At 41.2% G+C, this 25,285-nt stretch overlaps 1 protein-coding gene and 1 long non-coding RNA gene across 7 annotated transcripts in view; both read right to left on the bottom strand.

Annotated features, from left to right (window-relative positions):
* The window catches only part of LOC115110755 (zinc metalloprotease ZmpB-like), a 33,941-nt gene extending 28,008 nt beyond the window's left edge, over positions 1–5,933 (bottom strand). For 5 of the 6 annotated variants that reach the window (XM_065010303.1, XM_065010304.1, XM_065010307.1 and 2 more), the window contains exons 1-7: positions 5,888–5,933; positions 5,594–5,674; positions 5,465–5,497; positions 5,120–5,161; positions 2,694–2,744; positions 2,217–2,267; positions 1,660–1,719 (exon numbers count right to left, since the gene is read on the bottom strand). In XM_065010303.1, coding sequence (XP_064866375.1) covers positions 1,660–1,719; positions 2,217–2,267; positions 2,694–2,744; positions 5,120–5,161; positions 5,465–5,497; positions 5,594–5,674; positions 5,888–5,914 — 345 coding nt within the window. In that variant the 5' untranslated portion in view covers positions 5,915–5,933. The remainder of the gene's footprint in view (positions 1–1,659; positions 1,720–2,216; positions 2,268–2,693; positions 2,745–5,119; positions 5,162–5,464; positions 5,498–5,593; positions 5,675–5,887) is intronic. The other variant, XM_065010306.1, reaches the window with a different exon arrangement.
* Positions 5,934–6,737: 804 nt separating this feature from the next.
* On the bottom strand, positions 6,738–9,553 carry LOC115109937 (uncharacterized). Its single transcript, XR_003860582.1, has 3 exons — positions 9,387–9,553; positions 7,359–7,403; positions 6,738–6,805 (listed from the first exon to the last, which is right to left on the bottom strand). It is a non-coding gene; the product is annotated as an uncharacterized LOC115109937 (long non-coding RNA).
* Positions 9,554–25,285: the final 15,732 nt, after the last annotated feature.

The raw sequence follows: 25,285 nt of genomic DNA, 5'->3' as shown, positions 1-25,285 counted from the left end.
ATGGGCATGCAGTCTTAGCGACACTTGTACTGCAACTAATATGAACCATACATAGACTTCAGGAACCCAATATGACACAGCATATTGAACACCCCAGCACGCAACAAGCAGTGTTCACTATTAAACTGTGACACTCACTCTAAACGAAAGCTAAACTGAGGATGTAGCAGAGACTCTATATTTAGACCGTCAGAGTCAGGGGGATGAATTCGGATTAGAATGTAAATCAGAGTTTTGAATGAACCAAGCCATCCTCTGTGGCGCAACACTGATACATAGAACAGACACCAGGGCACAGACACAGACAGGATCACACACACTGAGCTACAGATGGGACGACAGGCAAACACACGGTTGCCTTTAACACCCTGTTCAATAGGTTGCTCTGCTCCACCATCACCAGTCCCTAAACAACCAGTATACATGTTATGCAATCGGTGGGTCTAATCCTGAATGCTGATTGGTTAAAAGTTCATTCCAGGCGGTGTCTATTCCACAAGTTTCCACCTGCTAAATCTATACACATTTTACCACACAGTCACATAGCTTCATTAAACACATCAACATGTTCAGCTAAGAAGTCAAGTAAATGTTAATTGAAGGTCACTTCAAGTTTTTTGTCACAACTGAATTAAATGCTTTCCCAATCTGGAGATATTAAATCAAGAACTACTGATAAATCAAGGCTGTTAATGTAAATGAGAACTCAATTGAGGCAGGCGTAAGTGAAGACATTGGATGACAAAGACGCTGGAGAGACAACATAGATAACATGTCAAAATAACACTTGAAGAAAACACCATATCAAATTCATTAGCAACCTCAGACAGCTGATATGCACATTCTAAAGAGAGGTTTCTATGAACACCTGGAGTTAGTCACTGATTGAGATACATTTTAAGATTTAATACATTGTAATTAGATGAAGAGCAACATTCACAAACACTTTTGGAAGGAAACCATAGACAAACAACAGGAAGATGATATGCATCCCAGTTGACAACTAACAATGAAAACAAACAATAGCAGGTGAAGAGGAGTCTCTAGCGAGCCCCAGTCCAGCTGGTATTGTAGGTCTATAGTGTTTGGCTCCCTGTCCATCTGGTATCGTAGGTCTATTGTTTTTGTCTCCCTGTCAATCTGGTATCGTAGGTCTATAGTTTTTGTCTCCCTGTCCATCTGGTATCGTAGGTCTATAGTTTTTGTCTCCCTGTCCATCTGGTATCGTAGGTCTATAGTGTTTGGCTCCCTGTCCATCTGGTAGTGGTTAGATCATTGGACTAGTAACCGGAAGGTTGCAAGATCAAATCCCCGAGCTGACAAGGTAAAAATCTGTTGTTCTGCCCCTGAACAAGGCAGTTAACCAACTGTTCCTAGGCCGTCATTGAAAATAAGAATTTGTTCTTAACTGACTTGCCTAGTTAAATAAAGGTAAAAATTAAAAATTAAACAACATCAACAAGACTCACAAAACATCCACGTCAAACCGTAAGCCCGTTGGATATACCAGCGGCTCGAGCACTGACGCTGAAACCTTGAAAGCACTTAGTAAGTATAGAGAACCAGATCAGAGACGAAGGAAAGGCCACCAGGTGCACGTATGAAACGTTAAGTTCTAGACTAATTATTATAAAGAGATGACATGAAAGCGAGGTTTACCCTGTTTGGATGGTTTAGCACCCTGTCCAGTGGGAACTCCTCCAGCTCCTGCAGCATACCCTGGAGACCACAACAGTGGTTATTCAAAAAGATTCACCCATAAACCAACCAATAAAAAGACTGGCGTCTGAACCCCAAAATGAATCTAAAATTCTATATGACAATGTGATTTCAAATATCATATTGAAAATAGAATACTTTGATCATCGTTAGGAGTCACTTTCTAGTGATTGGTCAAGAAGACCCAGGACAAACCCATGCTGTTAGAAAAACCCAAATCCTTGTACAAAGTTAGGAACAAAACCCACAACCACAACATGCCGACAGGGGCTGTGATCCACACATGGCAATAGATATTGGCATGCTGTCTCAATAGCATTCAAACAAAACTAGGACTGAAAATGATACCTACACCATATGTAGACAGTATGTGAACTTACACAATCAATATCATGATTGTGGCATAATGTATAATGTAACATGCGACATGCACCTTTACAGAATCTGGGACAAAGACACACATAGACAGACAAACACACAGGGTAGCAGATGTTTACCATTGGGTTTAGCACCCTGTCCATTGGGCACTCCAGCTCCTGCACCATATCCTGAAGACCACAATAGTGATTACTTAACACTGGCGACTATAGGACGGACTCATGCAGATACGATGCTCTGATCCACAAACATAACCATACACAGACACACCCACCTACATACTTTACTACTAACACAATTCCAATCACACCACAACAAAATATATATGGCTGCCCATTTGAAAGAATATGGCAACTGAAAAATAAAGACAACCATTGATGGTAAGTAGATAGACACCTGTTAATGCACTGAGCAAACAACCTGCATTTACACCATGTCTGACTGAATCAGCGAAAGGCATAAATACTGATTACACAGAAGAGATTGAAAACGGCAACACGAAGAGCAGACTTGAAGGCACAAACTGAAAAACGCAGGTAAAACCAAACAAACATGAATGCGGACACAGACGGACACAGCAGGATTGGAAAGTTTACCCGGTTTTGGTCCCTTAGATCCCTGTCCATTGGGATACCCAGCTCCAGCACCTAATGTTTGCAAAGGGGCACTGTCAATTGGAATGATCGAACTCCACATGCAATGTATGAGGTACAGAGGCTTTGCAGCAATCAACCACTTTGCTTGTACAGATGTAGGATCTTAATTTCAGCCAGTTTGCTACAGCAGGAAAATTTTATTTTATTTTATTTATTTATTTCACCTTTATTTACATTTAACCAGGTAGGCAAGTTGAGAACAAGTTCTCATTTACAATTGCGACCTGGCCAAGATAAAGCAAAGCAGTTCGACAGATACAACGACACAGAGTTACACATGGAGTAAAACAAACATACAGTCAATAATACAGTATAAACAAGTCTATATACAATGTGAGCAAATGAGGTGAGAAGGGAGGTAAAGGCAAAAAAGGCCATGGTGGCAAAGTAAATACAATATAGCAAGTAAAACACTGGAATGGTAGTTTTGCAATGGAAGAATGTGCAAAGTAGAAATAAAAATAATGGGGTGCAAAGGAGCAAAATAAATAAATTAATTAAATACAGTTGGGAAAGAGGTAGTTGTTTGGGCTAAATTATAGGTGGGCTATGTACAGGTGCAGTAATCTGTGAGCTGCTCTGACAGTTGGTGCTTAAAGCTAGTGAGGGAGATAAGTGTTTCCAGTTTCAGAGATTTTTGTAGTTCGTTCCAGTTATTGGCAGCAGAGAACTGGAAGGAGAGGCGGCCAAAGAAAGAATTGGTTTTGGGGGTGACTAGAGATATACCTGCTGGAGCGTGTGCTACAGGTGGGAGATGCTATGGTGACCAGCGAGCTGAGATAAGGGGGGACTTTACCTAGCAGGGTCTTGTAGATGACATGGAGCCAGTGGGTTTGGCGAAGAGTATGAAGCGAGGGCCAGCCAACGAGAGCGTACAGGTCGCAATGGTGGGTAGTACATGGCGCTTTGGTGACAAAACGGATTGCACTGTGATAGACTGCATCCAATTAGTTGAGTAGGGTATTGGAGGCTATTTTGTAAATGACATCGCCAAAGTCGAGGATTGGTAGGATGGTCAGTTTTACAAGGGTATGTTTGGCAGCATGAGTGAAGGATGCTTTGTTGCGAAATAGGAAGCCAATTCTAGATTTAACTTTGGATTGGAGATGTTTGATATGGGTCTGGAAGGAGAGTTTACAGTCTAACCAGACACCTAAGTATTTGTAGTTGTCCACGTATTCTAAGTCAGAACCGTCCAGAGTAGTGATGTTGGACAGGTGGGTAGGTGCAGGTAGCGATCGGTTGAAGAGCATGCATTTAGTTTTACTTGTATTTAAGAGCAATTGGAGGCCACGGAAGGAGAGTTGTATGGCATTGAAGCTTGCCTGGAGGGTTGTTAACACAGTGTCCAAAGAAGGGCCAGAAGTATACAGAATGGTGTCGTCTGCGTAGAGGTGGATCAGAGACTCACCAGCAGCAAGAGCGACCTCATTGATGTATACAGAGAAGAGAGTCGGTCCAAGAATTGAACCCTGTGGCACCCCCATAGAGACTGCCAGAGGTCCGGACAGCAGACCCTCCGATTTGACACACTGAACTCTATCAGAGAAGTAGTTGGTGAACCAGGCGAGGCAATCATTTGAGAAACCAAGGCTGTCGAGTCTGCCGATGAGGATGTGGTGAATACGGCTGCACAGTAATGTTTCTTATCGATGGCGGTTAAGATATCGTTTAGGACCTTGAGCGTGGCTGAGGTGCACCAGCTCTGAAACCAGATTGCATAGCAGAGGAGGTATGGTGAGATTCGAAATGGTCGGTAATCTGTTTGTTGACTTGGCTTTCGAAGACCTTAGAAAGGCATGGTAGGATAGATATAGGTCTGTAGCAGTTTGGGTCAAGAGTGTCCCCCGCTTTGAAGAGGGGGATGACCGCAGCTGCTTTCCAATCTTTGGGAATCTCAGACGACACGAAAGAGAGGTTGAACAGGCTAGTAATAGGGGTGGAAACAATTTCGGCAGATAATTTTAGAAAGAAAGGGTCCAGATTGTCTAGCCCGGCTGATTTGTAGGGGTCCACATTTTTCATTAGGGCAAATTAGGTCTGAAATTTCAAAGTGGAAAATCTTTTTAAAACTCACATTCTTCAAATTAAGATCCTACATCTGTAAAGCCAGTTTACAGATGCTTGGTGTCTATGTAGGACCCAGCTGGCTAACGTACACTGTACAGTGTACAGTATGCAGATGACAATTTGTAAGATGCGTAATATGGAAATCCCCACTGATTTATTGATTGGGATTGACAGTTTGTTCAATGAATTAAGTGCTTGAGGTGTGAGCTGTAAAAGATATGAACACTGGCTTGTAAAATAGTAGACTATAGTATTGGCCTTTAGATGGTTCAGGCCAGCAGGGATTGGCTGCTTACCTGGTCGTGGATAGCCTCTGGCTCCAGCTCCAGCCCCGTAACCTAGCAACAAGACAAGTAGCAAGGTCAAAGGACATGCAACACATAACTCTTTACATCATGTCATTAACCACATAACCACAAACAGAAAAGCTTAAATCTCCACCCCTGGAGTTATTATTATTTTATTCCAAGATCACATTCTGGTTTATTAGATGAGAACCAATCTGCACTCACAGACAATGTCACAAATTCAACTTAACTATGATTAGATCCAACAGACAGAGACAGAGGAGACGGTCTTGAGGATCTTAAATATTGTGTGTTCTATACAAACAATTACCAGGTAACAGAACAAACACGTACCTGGCTGTGTGCCATAGCCATTACCACCGTATCCTGACAAACACAGACAAACAGACAGATGATGTTTACTCGGCATTGTTAGTACAAACTTTGGAATAAAACATCTCTTGTCCTGAATATCACACTCACCTCCACGTGGTTTCCCACCCTGTGAGCCCAGTCCGGCTCCCGTCCCCATTCCTTGGCCATTTCCTGCTCCCAGACCAGCACCTACAATCAGACAAATGGGAAGAAGTCATATTATGTAGACATTTATGAAAATAAATGAATGAATATTTAAATCAACAAGGAAAACTGCTGCAAGAGTTTGACATTTTTGGCATATAACCATTGTGGATTTAATGTAAACCTAAGTTACTAAGACATGTAATCTTAACAAGCCTTGTTCAGAGACTGTTTGTTAAGTAAAGTAGTAGACATTACCATAGCCTCCCTGGCCTCCGTTACCATATCCTCCCCTACCCCCGGCCCCTCCTGGGCCTCTGTATCCCCCTTTGGGAAAGACAGTGGAGACATGTCACATATTGATACACACAAATAACACATTGAACAGAGTAGATAAACACAAGCTGAATCACAGAGAACAGAGAATAATTACAGTGAGAATACAAAACATTAAGAACACCTGACACAGCCTTTACCTGGATTCACCTGGTCAGTTTATGATCCCTTAGTGATGTCACTTGTTAAAGTCACTTCAATCAGTGTAGATGAAGGGGCCTCAGGTTAAATAAGGATTTTTAAGTCTTGAGACATGGATTGTGTATGTGTGCCTTTCAGAGGGTGAATGGATAAGACAAAAGATTGAAGTGCCTTTGAACAGGGTATGGTAGTAGGTGCCAGGCACACCAATTTGTGTCAAGAACGGCAACGCTGCTGGGTTTTTCATGCTCAACAGTTTCCCGTGTGTATCAGGAATGGTCCAACACCCAAAAGACATCTAGCCAACTTGACAAAACTGTAGGAAACATTGGAGTCAACATGGGCCAACATCCCTGTGGAACACTTTGACAACCTTGTAGAGTCCATGTCCGTGGGAATTGAGGCTGTTCTTAGGGCGGGGGGGGGGGGTTCCTAAAGTTTGGTACAGTAGACTCAGTGTACGTGGTTTAGCTCTATCTTTGAGAAACTCACCTCCTCCAAGCTGCTGAGCCCCCCCTGGATAACGACCACCTGTGATTCATTAGAAAGACAGGTCATGATGGTACATAAATTAAATCACAAATGATGATTGGCAGCACTAAAAATTTAAATATGGCAATCAATCAATATTACCCCCAGCTCCTCCGGTTTTGGCGGGCTTGGCTCCGTAGCCTCCCTGTATCCCAAGAGCACCATCCCCTGGAAGACCACAAGACACCACAGGGAGATGTGAGACGTCAGTGATCAGTGATGCACCATAGTGGAGCATGTTTCTCTATGGTGGGAAAAAAATCTAAACGTTGTATCATATGAGTCTATATTAAATCATTAATAAGGAGGATGAGCATTGCAAGACAGAATCTAAGTCAGATTTCTCACTGACGATTGCACCACTTTCCGTTTTTAATTAATTCTAAAAATGCCAGACAACTTAAGCAGAAACTATATTTAGTTGAGCAAATTAGTTTAGACCATGCTCAAGATGGGTCAATTGAGTGCAGTCCTGAGATAAGACAGAATCTGTTAGGGGCTGATTGTTGGTGGAAGTTCCACAGGGAGATGTGAGATGTCAGTGATCAGTGAGCACCATAGTGCTTGCTTAGTGCACAGCAGTGTAAGGAGAGAGGAGAGAGAGAGAGGAGAGAGGAGAGAGAGAGAGAGAGAGAGAGAGAGAGAGAGAGAGAGAGAGAGAGAGAGAGATGTGGGGGTGGGGGAGACAGACAGACATACCGAGACTAATAATTGCACTTACCCCTGGGTAGCATTTTCCCCATACCGCCACTTTGAGGTTTCACTCCTAATAGAGATGAAAAACAGAATTGCAAATCACTCTATGAAGTATACTATGCTGCTATGCTGTGGTTTGGAGAGAGATGAAGGCCTTCATCGTTTCATGTTGGCCAGTGCCAGTGTTACACCATCCATAACGTAAGCATTTGAAACACTACAGCTGATTAAATATTAAGTGATGTCATCGGATGATGAGTAGTGAACATCTCACTCCCATCCCATGCAAACTCAGCTCCAACTGGGCAGCTTGAGGGAAGAGAAACAGACATTCCCATTGATGGAGTGGAGAGACAGACAAAAAGGAAGGACTGTGTGCAGGTTGTAAAGGCTTCTTTCACAACAGGTTGTCAAATTTGGACCGCTGCTGCCACCTCACCTTCCCATGCTTTGATTCAAAGCAATCAGACGAGATGAAACTACAGAGGCTTAGCGGGGTCACCAGACTTGGAGCAGGTCTGTTTCACAGAGATCCAGGCAGCAAGGACCACGTAGGCCCATTTTTTTCCCCGATCTGACACGGACATTGGAAATTTGACACATAAATGTCAGTTGGGCGGTTTTGCAGAGATATCTGAGCATAATACCCAAGTTGATTCCTGATAGTTTAGCAACATGTCTACAGCTATCTGTCACTCAGCTGTACAGGTGTAGGATCTTAATTGGATCCCCATGTTGCAGGAGAAATGTCCTGCAATGCATAAAATGTGAAACTTGTAGTGTATTTGAGGTTTGTAATTTTCACTTTGAAAATTCAGACTTGATTTTCCCAGGAAAATATCAATTAATTATAATCCACATAATAATTCACATTTCCTGTCGTTGCAGGATTATTTTTCTGCTGTAGCAAACTGACTCAAATAAAGATCCTACATCTGTATGTTGACAGGCCTTCCAGACCTCTCAGATAAAGTCACCAGAAACATGAAATGCATGTTGTCAGGGTTTAAAACAAAGTAGTTACTCTGAATTGTTCAAATGTTCCATACAATTTTTAATTGTTTTCATTTTATCCCCAACTATTCAATTAAAGCAATTATGCTGGCAATTATTTGCTGATTTTCTCTGTGAATTTTAGAGCTTCTTTGACTACATGTGTCAAAGGAATTTCACAACTAGGGAATTGATGTTATATTAAACATATCTTATAATTCAAATTTTATTTCAATTTAATTTGGACAATTCAAATTGGCAAGTTTTTTTAATGGAAGTTGCAAGTTGTGCGTAATAGTTAACTAAATGTGGACCACAAAGCAACACATCCAACAACAAAAATAGTTCACGTTTCATATATGAATATAATATGAATATTATCATGCATAATCATTTAAGTAATCAAACTACAATTGTTAAATATGATTTTTTCTTTAAAAAAAAAAAATCTAAGTTGAGAAACAAGCAAATCAATAATTTACAGAACAATACAATATCTTCGGAAAATACAATAAACTAATAAATAATTGACATTTAAACATTTAAGTCCAATTTACACTGCTGTGCACACAGCAAGCACCCGTGAAGATTTAAGGTGGTAACAAGCAGTCCTGTGCTGACACCTACTGTACAGTGTTTCACAACACAACGTAACGTGTCTGAATGCTATTATAATAATGTTCTACAAAGACAGTCTTGAAACTACTCCAACATGAATTAAAAATACTATTTCTGATGTACCAACTCTACAAATTAAGAAATGATGGTGGCATGTCTTGATCTCTCTTTCTATCCATCCCAATCCTCACACAAATGTGGGTCTTTCTTCTTCTCTCTCTTCTCTCTCTTCTCTCTCTTCTCTCTCTTCTCTCACCTGTGATCTACATCCTTTAGACAACGTTCTCACTTTCTCTCATATTCTGTCATATTCTCTCACATCCCTCTTCCACATCCCTCACATCCTTCTTCCACATCCCTCACATCCCTCTTCCACATTCATCTCATCCCTCTTCCATCAGCCATTCTATCCTCCACACAGATAGTCTTGGTTATGTCTTACCTCCTTGTAGTGTGTGTTGTGCCAGCCATAGGACCAGCGAGGTCTGAAGGAGCACTTTTACCAGCATGGTGGAGGAGACCTGGTCCGGCAGAGAGAAAAACAGGCAGACAGACAGAAAGACAAGGAGAGAGAGAGAGAAACTGGCCAACTGGACAGGGGCACAGCACAAGTAGACAGCTCCAGTGTTTGCCCACGCCTTAAATACGATTCTGGTTTTGATACCCTCCCCCTGACCAGCCCTGCCCTCTACCCTGCAATTGGCCGTTGCTGCACCGAAGCACCTGCCCCATTTCTCCCTCTCCCTCTGGACAGGCAGTCAGGTCCACCTCTGCCCATCCAAAGACAGTCCACATCAGGTTGCTGATCAGCTGGATTGCTGCCAGCCAGTATATTAACATGGCAATGTGATTTGTGTGTGATGAGTGGGATAAGACAATGATTCAAAGAGGTGATAAGTGTGAGATCATTGTTTAGATCAGGGATCATCAACTAGATTCAGCCGTGGACCGATGTTTTCTTGAGCAGATGGTCGGGGGACTGGGACATAATTACAAATCATTTGTAAACTGCTAATTGACCGCAAGAAGCCCAAACAGATATATTTGGCTAAAACATCATTTCAAACCTTGCTTACATTTGTATACGATCACGTGTCTCTCTATTATTGATGGAAATCACTTGGAGCTGATTTTCTGGTGTTTTTATAGTATTTTATGTCTAACAATAAAAATTAAGTGCATAATGTTGCTCAGAAAACTTTTTTGGGGGTGGGGGGAAAATAAAACCACCCGCGGGCTAAATTTGGATTGTGGGCCTTCAGTTGAGGAAGCCTGGTTTAGAAGGTAAGGAAGGGGCAGTAGGACAGAAGGACTGTTTCAGTATGACAGTGTTTTTTTAAAAGTATTGTTTATTTAACCTTTATTTACCTAGGCAAGTCTATGTGTGTTTTGCAGAGGGGAAGGATGGGAGTGTGTATACATTCAAGGTGGCCTTGGAAATCCACTTCTTTGGACTGGCTGTATGATATTATTACATAACCCTATTACATAATTACATCATATTTATAACATTTCTGAACAGGAACTTATTATATTTATCAAAACACATATACTTAAACAAGTACATAGACCATACACCCAGAAACAGAAACACCCAATAAGCTGAAATTCCTTCTCCAAGAGAACATGTATACATACACCAGGTCTTTGTCCCTGTTGTTCAGTTCTACTCTGTAACCCCTCCCGTCTTTAAATCACATCCTGACCATAAGGAAAGAACCCTCAATGGCCCTCTGCCTCTAACAACCCCTTCAGACCCCTCCTACCCCCTCCCCACCCCTCCTTAGACTTAGTGACCCCTTCAGACCCCTCCTACCCCCTCCCCACCCCTCCTTAGACTTAGTGACCCCTTCAGACCCCTCCTACCCCCTCCCCACCCCTCCTTAGACTTAGTGACTCCTTCAGACCACTCCTACCCCCTCTCAGAGCCTCACGGTCAAGCCAGCCCAGCATGAGCTCACAGCGGCAATTTACAGTGACAAAACAGTGCACGAATCACTATTCTGGCTGGAAGCAGCAAGAAAATCTTAAGAAAATTTAGAAGACTGATAACATTCAAGTTGCAATCCAATTAAAACCAATAAACAGACAACCCGGTTACTCTCCCCCCCCCCCCCCCCCCCAAAAAAAAACTCTTCTCATGCATTGAGCTCATGTCTGAATTTATATGCAGTCAAGCAAATTTTTGAGTTCAATGGTTTTTTGAGTGATATTGTTAGTATGTTCCTGTCAAGCCAAAGGCAAAAGGAAGCTGTTTTTTAGGTCTACCTCAGGTTAGTGGAGACCAGTGGAGGTTGGTGGGGGGAGCTATAGGAGGACAGTCTGATTGTAATAGCTGGAATGGAATCAATGGATTGGAGTCAAACGTGGTTTCCATATGTTTGATGTGTTTGCTACCGTTCCATTTATTCCATTCCGGCCATTACAATGAGCCCGTCCTCCTATAGCTCCTCCCACCAGCCTTCACTGGTGGAGACATATTAGATGGACACAGACAGACAAAAAGCAAATTCTTGTCAGTGATGAGAGCCAATGAAGATGCTGCCCAGAGAAAACACACTCAGAGTATCTGATGTCATCTCCACATACTGCACTGTTTACAGAGAGAGGGCTGGAACAGGCACACACACATATTTCAAACGTTATTATTTATCAGATGCAGTTATCCAAAGCAACTTACAGTAGTCAGTAGCATCATCTTCATGCAGGTCCCCCGTGGGAACTGAACCCATAACTGTGGCGTTGCCAGCGCCATGCTCTACCAACTGAGCCACAGTTGACCTCAGTAAAAATACTTTAAACTACTACTTATGTTGTTTATTGGGGTATCTGTACTTTACTATTTACATTTTTACTACTTTTACTTCAATACATTCCTAATGAAAATGATGTACCTTTTTTTTCCCCCTGACACTCAAAAGTACTAGTTACATTTTGAATGGTTAGCAGGACAGAAAAATTGTCTAATTCACAAACTTATCAAGAGAACATCCCTGGTCATCTACGCCTCTGATCTGGCAGACTCACTAAACAGAGAACATCCCTGGACATCCCTACTGCCTCTGATCTGGCAGACTCACTAAACAGAGAACATCCCTGGTCATCTATGCCTCTGATCTGGCAGACTCACTAAACAGAGAACATCCCTGGTCATCTACGCCTCTGATCTGGCAGACTCACTAAACAGAGAACATCCCTGGTCATCCCTACTGCCTCTGATCTGGCAGACTCACTAAACAGAGAACATCCCAGGTCATCCCTACTGCCTCTGATCTGGCAGACTCACTAAACAGAGAACATCCCTGGTCATCCCTACTGCCTCTAATCTGGCAGACTCACTAAACAGAGAACATCCCTGGTCATCTACGCCTCTGATCTGGCAGACTCACTAAACAGAGAACATCCCTGGTCATCCCTACTGCCTCTGATCTGGAGGACTCACTAAACAGAGAACATCCCTGGTCATCCCTACTGCCTCTGATCTGGAGGACTCACTAAATACATCCTTCATTTGTAAATTGTGTCTGAGTGTTGGATCGTGCCCCTGGCTATCCGTCAATTAAACAAATCTTAGAAAATGGTGCAGTCTGGTTTGTTTTACATAAGGAATTTTAAAAGAGTTATACTTTTCCTTTTGAGACTTAAATATATTTGAGCAATCACATTTACTTTTGATACTTAAGTATATTTAAAACCAAACACTTTGAGACTTTTACTCAAGTAGTATTTTACTGGGTGACTCACTTTTACTTCAGTCACTTTCTATGAAACTATCTTTACTTTTACTCAAGTATGACAATTGGGTACTTTTTACACCACTGCTGTGCCACACGGGAATACATATATATGTAGAAAACATACTCGGGCAAACTAACACAAAACCTCTATGCACAACATTCCAGTCTACTGACAGGTGTAATATAAATGGATAGGGCTGTTGCTCTGGGAAGAGAGATGATGATGAAGAGTGGTAGAGAGAGCTTTCACAGTCAGGTGTTCCAAACAAGACCCATTAGGTTAATTAATGACCGTCTTGTTTTTACTAAACATGTGTGACTGTAGACCTCCTAAAAAATTAAGGAAAGGGAAAAGAATGAGAACACGCAAACAGAATGTCTGAAATGTACACAAACAGCCCAGAAAAAGTCCCAGTAAATTGCAGGATAAATATGACATCATTGTAGAGTAGTTTGTTTCTGCCAGGCACTGTAAGGCTCAGTGAAAAGCATGTTGGTATAAATGTTTAATGTGGAAACCTGTGCAACCAGGTTGAAATATTCCTCAATGCCACCTCCTCTCTTAAAAGATGAAAAGGGATTTTTCCATAATTATTCTACAGTGAGACGTTGTAAAAATGTTCCTTCAAAATAACCTGTCTAAAACCTTTTATTACACTGTTTGTACTCTTAGTTTTCACCTCAGTTCGTAAACAAGAGGCATTGGTCCATCCATGGGATTGTGGTGCCTCATTTACTCACACATGATCTACTGTCTTCTACACTTCCACTGTGCTGTGTGAGGGCTGCTACCACTAACACACACTGTCCACCTACACCTCCATGACTGCCGAATATATGAGGTTATAAAACATTAAAATAGTCTATATGGCACCACGCTGATATCCAAAACCTTACACAATATACAATAATTTAACGAGTGGAATTCAAAGAACTCTGGTTATTTTCATGATTGTATAGAACTGAAAGCACACCTGCATATTGTTTCTCATAGTGGTGCTCTGAATAGAAACCCTAACTTCTTAGACATAAATGATTCAAATTACTCCTCACCCACGTTTGACCTTTGCATGTATATTTTCTGGTCATTTCAATCATGGGGATCTTTTTGAAGACATTGTCCAAACCCACAGCTTCTGTGTGGTCAGTGCACTGCACAATTAATGTCAACACAATACAGTTTTTTATTATTGTTTTTAATTTGACCTTTATTTAACTAGGCAAGTCAGTTAAGAACAAATTCTTATTTTCAATGACGGCCTAGGAACAGTGGGTTAACTGCCTGTTCAGGGGCAGAACAACAGATTTGTACCTCGTAAGCTTGGGGATTTCGGTTGCTAGTCCAACACTCTAACCACTAGGCTACCCTGCCGCCCCACATTGATGAGAGGATCCAAAGAACACTGGTTATTTTCAGAGAAAAGAGAGGCAGAAAGAGGGAAGAAAGAGAGTAGAAAGAGAGGGAAGAAAGAGAGAGGCAGAATGAGGGAAGAAATGGGGAAGAGGGGGAAGAAAGAGGGAAGAGGGGGAAGAAAGAGGGAAGAGAGGCAGAAAGAGAGAAGAGGGGGAAGAAAGAGGGAAGAGAGAGGCAGAATGAGGGAAGAAATAGGGAAGAGGGGGAAGAAAGAGGGAAGAGGGGGAAGAAAGAGGGAAGAGAGGCAGAAAGAGGGAAGAGGGGGAAGAAAGAGGGAAGAGAGGCAGAAAGAGAGAAGAGGGGGAAGAAAGAGGGAAGAGAGAGGCAGAAAGAGGCAAGAAATAGGGAAGAGGGGGAAGAAAGAGGGAAGAAAGAGGGAAGAAAGAGGCAGAATGAGGGAAGAAATAGGGAAGAGGGGGAAGAAAGAGGGAAGAAAGAGGGAAGAAAGAGAGAGGCAGAATGAGGGAAGAAAGAGGGAAGAGAGGCAGAAAGAGAGAATAAATAGGGAAGGGAGACGAAATAGGAAAGAAAGAAGGAAGAAAGAGACAGAGAAGAGGAAAGAGAGGCAGAAAGAAGGAAGAAAGTAGGAAGAAAGAGGGAAGAAAGAGAGGCAGAAAGAGGGAAGAGAGAGGGAAGAAAGAGGGAAGAGAGGCAGAAATAGGGAAGAAAGAGAGGCAGAAAGAGGGAAGAAATAAGCAGAAAGAGGGAAGAAACAGAAGCAGAAAGAGGGAAGAAAGAGGCAGAAAGAGGGAAGAAAGAAGCAGAAAGAGGGAAGAAAGAAGCAGAAAGAGGGAAGAAAGAAGCAGAAAGAGGGAAGAAAGAAGCAGAAAGAGGGAAGAAAGAGAAGCAGAAAGAGGGAAGAAAGAAGCAGAAAGAGGGAAGAAAGTGGGAAGAAAGAGGGAAGAAAGAAGCAGAAAGAGGGAAGAGAGAGGGCAGAAAGAGGTGGTATAGACAGTGTTGGCTCTTTGAGGAAGTGAGAAGAACAGGCTATGCAATGTGTGGACGGACATCTGGACGCCTATTTATGTGTGGTCAGTCAAACTGAAAATACCGTGCCTCACTGAACACACAGACTGAAACAGAGACAGGAAAAACACACCATACCATAGAGACAACCTCATAGTTTGTAAGGAGGAGGGGGCTGAACAGGTAGTTCCTGCAAACAAAACACACGATGAATGCATGCACCTACACTGATGCAAGCACACACACTGAGACGTCGTAAGACAGTGTGCCACCGCAGCACTGGCATACATACATAACAATCAGTCAATTCTTCGTTTCTGACAGGTTCTCACATGCCTGTGCGTAGGTGTGTGCATTCAAATGATTTGCAATCATGTTTTTCATCTCTTAGGATTGAGGTAAATGCCATTATTAGTGTGTGTGTCTGTCTGAGATAAACCTGTGCCCACTACATCTGTCCCAGGGCCTCATTCATCCTCTGAATATCAATAACCCATCTCTTCAGACACATGTTTCAAACCCAGACAAATATGGTGCTGGACACATGACATAATTATTTGTCATGTATTTTTTTAATTGCTTACCGCAGTTTAGCCCTGAGGTTCCAGAGTGTTCGGCCTACGTGGTTTTATGCTCTTCGGGCATCATGCTGCTTCAGTCTCGTAAGTTGCTCTGGCCACACCTGGGGGTTCTCAATATTAGTGTTCAACTCTGTGTAGCATATCAAAACTGAGTTAAGAGAACACAAAGAACCACAGAAAGGTCTGAAAAGCATGCTCACCTCCCTAGCTGTGCAGGTGCAACGGACATACCAGAGGATGTGGCTGAACCAACAGGTGGTGGTTGTGTCTGATGACAAATCTGTTTGCAATAAAATATCCCTCTGACAGACCACCATGCATCCTCTCACAGATGGACAACTCAAACAGTCAATATTTGCAGTCAAAATCAATCACTGCAGTAGCAATGGATATAAAAACCTTGACAACAGTGGCGGAACAGAGAGATGCAAGGGAAGCTTTTGTGTAGATACACGACTCAGGTTGCCGAGCTGGATCCTCCAGGACACACAAATCAAAGACAAAAAGCTGACCAGCAGCAGGGATATGGACAGGGGGAGTATGGAATCCAACATGAGCTGCGCTATTACCTATACTCTTAGAAAAAAAAGGTTCCAAACAGGTTCTTCGGCTGTCCCCATAGAAACCTTTTGAGTTCCATGTAGAACCCTCTGTAAAAAATGTATTTATTTATTTATTTCAGTGTAAACTCAAACAACTGAAACCAAATATCCCAAATATGTAGAAAAAAAGAATAGACCTATATATGTTTTTATTATATAATCTTTGAGAACTAACAATCACCAATATAAAAGCGAAACATTCAGGGGAATAGAAAAATCCCAAAACAATGCATTTAACAGTATTGATGTTGTTAATACATTTTAGAAAAAGAACCAGCCATGGCAAAATGCATAGAATTGCAGGAATGTATCTTTAAACTGCTAAATGTTCTCTCAGCTACATGGCAGAATATGTATAATCCTGTGGAGGCTGCTGAGGGGAGGATGGCACATAATGGTTGGAACGCAGCAAATGGAATGGCATCAAATACATGGAAACCATGTGTTATATGTATTTGATACCATTCCACTCATTACGCTCCAGCCATTACCATGAGGCTGTCCTCCCCAATTAAGGTGCCACCAACCTCCTGTGGTAAAATTGCTTAAAAAACTGCATCTATATCTTTCAACTCCATGGCAAAATGTGTAGAAATGCAGGAAATGTACTTTGAAACTGCCCAAATGCATCTCGGCTCCACGGAGAAATTCTAAGAATTGCAGGAAATTAGCTTAAAGAAATGCAGGCCGGGGGCAGCAGGAGCAGAGGGGTGCCAGGAGGAGGGGTGCCAGGAGGAGGAGGGGTGAGTGGGGCTGTTTAAACAGTCATATAGAATCCAGACTGATGAAACAGACAGGAGAGGGAGAGGGTCACATACAGACGGGCTGGCCTGTCAAAACATCATGACTCTGCCAAGCTCTCAGTGAGAGAGAATGGCCAAGAGACTAGCTGCCGGCCCAGTTGGGTGATCTACAGTTTCCTGCCCCATAGGCCAGGCACGCAGTAATGGACAGCTCCATTAACACTGTAATAATTACTGCCTCTTATTCAGACTGAGATAACCCACTGGGCACACTACGTCATTTCAACATGGATAATTGGGTCATATTTGGTTGAGACATTGACCAATGAGGTTACAACCTATATTCACCCACTCAAAAAGACAGACAAAAGTTAGTTGCATTTGCATTGTGTTATTACTATGCTTTCAAACGTCTAAAAGCACAACCAAATTCCCATGGAAAAACAATGTCTGAGTTTTGGTTTAGTCGTCACCCAAATGTCGATCACTGCACTTTCAATAATTTAAAAGCACAGCAAAGTTCAAATGTCAGATATCTATTTATACAACAGGGGAATGTGATATCACTGTGTTTCATCTAATAGCACAACCACATGACCTGGATTGCAGTTGAGATTACATTAAAATTACATGGTGCAAGTGATCAGTGTCGTTTGAGATTCTGCACAGATTATGACAGCAATTGTGAAGATCTCCACAGACCTGCGATGACCTACGCAGGCTATGTTGATCATGCACTCTATATGATTACATAAGAAGAAATATATAGTTACAGTAAACTCAAAATGTGGCCATGGATCTATTACTAATTTTAAGGTTGAATGTTACATTTGTTTAGGCTATTTAAGAAATTACAAAAGTACATTTGGTTGACAACACAACCAAATATCAACATTTAAAGGATACGTATGTACTGCTTGTGTAGTTCCACCTGAGCTACTGGCTTATCCCATTCTTTTACTTTTAGTTGAAGACATGAATCCAACATATCATTTGCTAACTTGGGCTAAGTTAATAGGCTATGTATTGGATTTCAAAAGTGATATTGAATTGTGTTTGGTTGTCAACACAAATAATATTGTAAGGAGATTTCTCTTCTGATTGGATAGTTCCATTTGTGCAACTGACTCAGTCTGGCTTTAATTACAGTTTGTCTACAAATTAATAATTGATATGTTGGATTCACGTCTCCATCTCAACCACAAATGAAAGTTATAGAATAGAACAAAATCAAATCAAACTTTAAATGCACTTTAAATAAAGTTTGATTTCATTTAGTCCTATTCTTTCAATTTCATTTTTGGTTGAGCAGGAGACATTTGGATATCCTTCAAATGTTGATATTTGGTTGCGTTGACAACCAGACACAATTCAATATAACTAAATATCATTACATTTTAAATCAACCAGAAATTGAAACCATAGGCCTATTGTATTTTTTATTTTTTATTATGAGTTGAATTGAAACAATTGCTGTTGATTACTTTGCAGGCCTAAATAGCATCATTAATGATTGATAAAGTATGGTCACATTTCATTTGCTCTGTTAAACCTACACTTTGGAATGACTTCGATAGTGACACAGAATATATTTTCGATTTTAAGTGGAGATCTCTTAACAATAATTCTTATGATAGCACATTGCTAACAGTTGGTGACACATTTCGTGGCTAAGTAGGGCTTACTTAAAACCTTGTGATGGGAGACCAAAGACTAACTGTAAATGGATCAAATCTCCAGTAGGAGGTGCTGCCGAGCCTATTGTTTTGTTTTTCTGACAGTTCCTTCAGAAAGTATTCATACCCCTTGTCTTTTTCTACATTTTGTTGTGTTACCGCCTGAATTTAAAATGTATCATATTGAGATGTTTTGTCACTGGCCTACACATAATACCCCATATATAAAAGGGGAATTATGTTTTTCGAAATTGTCCCAAATGTATTAAAAATGAACAGCTGAAAAGTATTGAGTCAATAGGTATTCAACCCCTTTGTTATGGCAAGCCTAAATAAGTTCAGGAGTAAAAATCTGCTTAACAAGTCACACAATAAGTGGATTCACTCTGTGAGCAATAATAGTGTTTAACAGGATTTTTGAATGACTACCTCATCTCTGTTCCTCACACAAACAATTATCAGTACAATTATCAGTCGAGCAGTGAATTTCAAACAGATTCAACCACTAAGATGAAGGAGATTTCCCAATGCCTCACAAAGAAGGGCACCTATTGGTAAAAAAGCAGACATTGAATATCCCTTTGTCACTATAAAGATACAGGCATCCTTCTTAACTCAGTTGTAGGACAGGAAGGGAACTGCTCAGGAATTTCTATGTGAGATCAAAGGTGATTTAAAAAAAAACGTTACAGAGTTTAATGGCTGTAATAGGAGAAAACGGAGGATGGATCAACAACATTGTAGTTACTCCACAATAATATCCTAAATTACATAGTGAAAATAAGGAAACCTGTACAGAAAACAAATATTCCAAAATCTGCATCCTGTTTGCAACAAGGCACTCAAGTAATACTTTTAAAAATGTGGCAAAGCAATTAACTTTTTGTCCTGAATACAAATGGTTTTGTTTTGAGGCAAATCCCACACAACACATCACTGAGTACCACTCTCCATATTTTCAAGCATAGTGGTAGCTGCATCATGTTATGGGTATGCTTGTAATCGATAAGGACTGGGGAGTTTTTTAGGATTAAAAAAAATAAACAAAATGGTGCTAAGCACAGGCAAAATCCTACAGGAAAACCTGGTTCATGCTGCTTTCCACCAGACACTGGAAGATGAACTCTCCTTTCAGCAGGACAATAACCAAAAACACAAGGCCAAATTAACACTGGGGTTGCTTACCAAGAAGACAGTGAATGTTTCTGAGTGGCCGAGTTACAGTTCTGTCTGAAATCTATCTGAAAATCTATAGCAAGACCTGAAAATGGTTGTCTAGCAATGATCAATAACCAATTTGACAGAGCTTAAAGAATTTTGAAATAATAATGGGCAAATGTTGCACAATCCAGGTGTGGTACACTCTCAGAGACTTACCCAGAAAGACTCAAAGCTGTAATCGCTGCCAAAGTTGCTCTACATAAACAGTTACGTAAATGTGATATTCCTGTAATTCATTTTTCAATATATTTTCAAAACTTCCTCAAAGCATGTTTTCACTTTGTCATTATGGGGTATTGTGTGTAGTAAAAAGGCTGTAACACAACAAAATGTGGAATAAGTCAAGGGGTATGAACACTGTAACGTTGAAAATTACGTTTTTTTAATGGTACAAATTCAACATATTTCATACAAGGTTTGCCTATGTTGAAATTTGGTTACCATAATGACATAAAAACAACAAATCCATATATTTCCACTTAGATTCCACGTCACAATAAGTTGACAAACTATGTTTAAACAACATTGATTCAACCAGTTTGTGCCCAGTGGTAATCCATTACATATTGAGACAAGGGCCAAGGGGGTTAGCCTATATACTGTTGCATTTAGATGAGTCTGTTGGCAACTTGGCATGCTAAAATCATCTCATAATGAACACTTTTCAGCCCCTACATATCCATAAAATGATCAGTCCAATCAGTCAAATGATGGTAGAACTCACTGTTTCCCAGCTATTTAACCACTGGTTACAATAACCGAATACCGAATTGAAGTCCACCATACTGGATTTTAAGACCATCATTGAATTTTAGTCTTGCTAATCAAGATTATCAAGCTCTGTCAGATGAATTCACTCAATGTGAAAGAAAGATCATACAATAGACACTTAACTGCCTTTCTGTCCACAGACACCTCCATTTCCCTGTTGACTCTCAGTGACGGCATATGGAAGATTCCACTATAAAGCCCTCACATCGCTCCCCGTCTCCGTCTCCATTCCAAATCCCCTGCTGACTGAGTCAGACAGTGACAATATTGATGGTGTATTCTCAGTATTAAAGGTTTGTTTTAGTGTCTACAGCCAGGGTTACCCCACCAAAACAGACAGGCAGGGTCTCTGTCCAGCCACTTAGAAAACATAGTGAGATGGTCTGATGGATACGTGTCTATGCTTTAGCAACTCTATGCATTTTTATTTCCTTTTTATTTCTCATGGTTTTTGTATATACTATTTTGATATTGACTACTGCACTGTTGGGAAGAGTTTGCAAGTTAAGCATTTCACTGTACTCGTGACAAATAAAACTTGAAACTTGCATCCTTTTGCATCAGCTGGTAGTGAATTATCCTTATTTTGTGTGTTGAATTACACTGAACAAAAATATAAATGCAACATGTAGTGTCGGTAACATGTTTCATGAGCTGAATTAAAAGTCCCCAGAATTGTTCTATATGCACAAAAACCTTATTTCGCTCAAATTTTGTGCACAAATATGTTTACATCTCTGTTAGTAAGCATTACTCCTTTGCCAAAATTATTCATCCACCTCACAAGTGTGGCATATTAAGAAGCTGATTAAAAAGCATGCTCATAACACAGGTGCACCTTGTGCTGGGGGCAATAAAAGGCCACTCTAAAATTTGCAGTTTTACATTTACATTTACATTTTTGTCACACAACACAATGCAACAGATGTATCAAGTTTTGAAGGAGTGTGCAATTGGCATGCTGACTGCAGAAATGTCCACCAGAGCTGTTGCCAGATAATTTAATGTTCATTTCTCTACCATAGAGAGAAATTTAGCAGTACATCCAACCGGCCTCGCAACCACAAACTACGTGTAACCACGCCAGTCCAGGACTTCCACATCCGGGCTTTTTCACCTGCGGTATGGTCTAAGACCAGCCAGCCATGTGAACAGTTGATGAAACTGTGTGTTTGCACAACCAAAGAATTTCTGCACAAAATGTCAGAAACCGTCTCAGGGAAGTTCCTCTACGTGCTTGTTGTCCTCACCAGAGTCTTGACCTGACTCTGTCAAATCTTTGAAATGGTTGCATGTTGCGTTTATAGTTTTGTTCAGTGTATAAGTAAACACAGAACTGTTGGGTGCACATGTTTGCATTAGTGAACATAGTGAGAGATTGACTGTCCCCACAGGGAATTAAACCTCTGAACCTTTTGCCCTGTGTCTTGACCAGACCCCTCCCACTCTACACTCACTCCTAAGCACCCTCTCGCTGACCCCTCTGCGTCAGTATCTTCACATCTCTACTGCCCATCTCATTCCCCTGATAGCTGTTTCTACATGTCCTCTAACTCTCAATATTCACTTTCTCGCTGCATCTCTATCTCTCCACATCCAAGGCAGTATATCTACCCTGTCTATGCTGTTTGCAATTTCCACTTTCATAGAATTTCACATGAAGGTGTGTCCTTACAGAGCTTCTTTATCTTCCATCCCTCACCTCTTCCCTCACTTCCTACGGAACGACAGTCAAAACCTCTAAAGGAAATATTCAAGCCCTTCGTGCAATCGGCAGAGCTGAAAAGCTTTCCAACGATGTAATAGTCACAGGTCTTGATTTGAAATGTTTCTACTTCATCTGATCATGACTTGCCTAGTCCCAACCTCATTTGCTACCCACCAGACAGTGTGTGAAAAATACAAATGAGCCCTGGTACTGTCCCAGACAGTGATGCAGAACAATGTTTAAATTCAGTTCAGGGTCATAAAAAATACAGACACGAATTGGCGGACTAGCTGTTCGAGGCGCCCTCATCAAATGCTCAGTATACTATGTTTTCAAGACCCATGTCGTAATGTTTGGATATGTAACTCTGTACCACTGCAAAAGGACTTTAAACAACAATGGATCACCCCTCACAATACATCTGATACAGACAACATGGATGTGACCATGGTTGACCATGTCATTTCTGTGACTAAACCAAGACAAAGAAAGAAAATAACTAGAAAGAATTTGGTTGATTTATTTTTGTCTGGTGTAAGCGTGAAGGGACTTTATTGGGGCAGGAGTACTAAATGGTCTATATCAGACCCAGGAGCCCCTCTGGAGCTGGCATGGCCTGATTCGACTCGTCTAACAGGGCACATGCTCTCAACTTATTGTCAACGCTATGCCAGGGTGGCACTAACCGCTCACGCCATCTCAATCTTTATCTTGGCATTTTGAAACCATACAGTCAAAGTGTGCGAGCTTTGCATGTGTATGTGTGTGTGTACACTTGAACCTTGTTGAGTCTAGGTGTCTCCACGCAGAGGTGTGTGCCAGGTTCACATACACAGGTGTTTGTGGTAAGAGAGAGCTGGAAAGAGTGGAAACATGGGAATGTGTGAGACTGATTGTGTGCTTGAGTGAACAATTCAAACAAGTGTGTGTGTGTGTGTGTGTGTGTGTGTGTGTGTGTGTGTGTGTGTGTGTGTGTGTGTGTGTGTGTGTGTGTGTGTGTGTGTGTGTGTGTGTGTGTGTGTGTGTGTGTGTGTGTGTGAATGTAAGCCTTGATGAGTACGTATGCACGCGCACAGTAAAACATAACATGTGCCTACAATAACACAGGGCCAGACGACCAGACTGCTTGCCTGCATGACTGGCTAACCCCAACCCTGACAGGCTGACTTCACGCCTTGCTCTCACTGCTGTTTGCATTGGAGCTGGAAGCTCCTCAGAGACGGGAACACGCAACAAATAGTGTGAAAATAAAGGATTCACACTTATAAAAGGACAGGCTGGCTCACACACAGACACAGAGGAAACTCACATGGTTACACACATCATATACACACAGACACAGAGGAAACTCACATGGTTACACACATCATATACACACAGACACAGAGGAAACTCACATGGTTACACACATCATATACACACAGACACAGAGGAAACTCACATGGTTACACACATCATATACACACAGACACAGAGGAAACTCACATGGTTACACACATCATATACACACAGACACAGAGGAAACTCACATGGTTACACACATCATATACACACAGACACAGAGGAAACTCACATGGTTACACACATCATATACACACAGACACAGAGGAAACTCACATGGTTACACACATCATATACACACAGACACAGAGGAAACTCACATGGTTACACACATCATATACACACAGACACAGAGGAAGCTCACATGGTTACACACATCATATACACACAGACACAGAGGAAACTCACATGGTTACACACATCATATACACACAGACACAGAGGAAACTCACATGGTTACACACATCATATACACACAGACACAGAGGAAACTCACATGGTTACACACATCATATACACACAGACACAGAGGAAACTCACATGGTTACACACATCATATACACACAGACACAGAGGAAACTCACATGGTTACACACATCATATACACACAGACACAGAGGAAACTCACATGGTTACACACATCATATACACACAGACACAGAGGAAACTCACATGGTTACACACATCATATACACACAGACACAGAGGAAACTCACATGGTTACACACATCATATACACACAGACACAGAGGAAACTCACATGGTTACACACATCATATACACACAGACACAGAGGAAACTCACATGGTTACACACATCATATACACACAGACACAGAGGAAACTCACATGGTTACACACATCATATACACACAGACACAGAGGAAACTCACATGGTTACACACATCATATACACACAGACACAGAGGAAACTCACATGGTTACACATATCATATACACACAGACACAGAGGAAACTCACATGGTTACACACATCACACACACAGACACAGAGGAAACTCACATGGTTACACATATCATATACACACAGACACAGAGGAAACTCACATGGTTACACACATCATATACACACAGACACAGAGGAAACTCACATAGTTACACATATCATATACACACAGACACAGAGGAAACTCACATGGTTACACACATCCCACACAGACGAAACGGACATGGATACACACATCACACACAGACACAAAAGAAACTCACATGGTTACACACACATCACACACAGACACAGAGGAAGCTCACAAGGTTACACACACATCACAAACACACAAAAAGACAGTCTTGTAGGCTGAAGAGGAGTTGAACTGATTTCAGGGAACTAATAGCCTACTGAAAGTAGGTTCAAAAATATTTGGGAAAATACAGTAAGGCATAATTTTCTCTAAAATACTTTTAAACTGGAAGAACTTGTCCCGATTGGTATTTTAGAATCACTGATGAATGATCTTGAGGCTGATTCCCTGACCTGTCAATGATTTTAATTTGCTGTTTTTGATTTTGTTATAGTCTTATGAATTCTATGGTTTTTACTAGATTACTTGTAGTTTTTCATG

The sequence above is a fragment of the Oncorhynchus nerka genome, linkage group LG26, assembly GCF_034236695.1.
Source record: "Oncorhynchus nerka isolate Pitt River linkage group LG26, Oner_Uvic_2.0, whole genome shotgun sequence".
NCBI classification, from domain to species: domain Eukaryota; kingdom Metazoa; phylum Chordata; class Actinopteri; order Salmoniformes; family Salmonidae; genus Oncorhynchus; species Oncorhynchus nerka.
The sequence above is the reverse complement of the archived record's forward strand: the minus strand, read 5'-3'. Positions and strand labels throughout refer to the sequence as shown.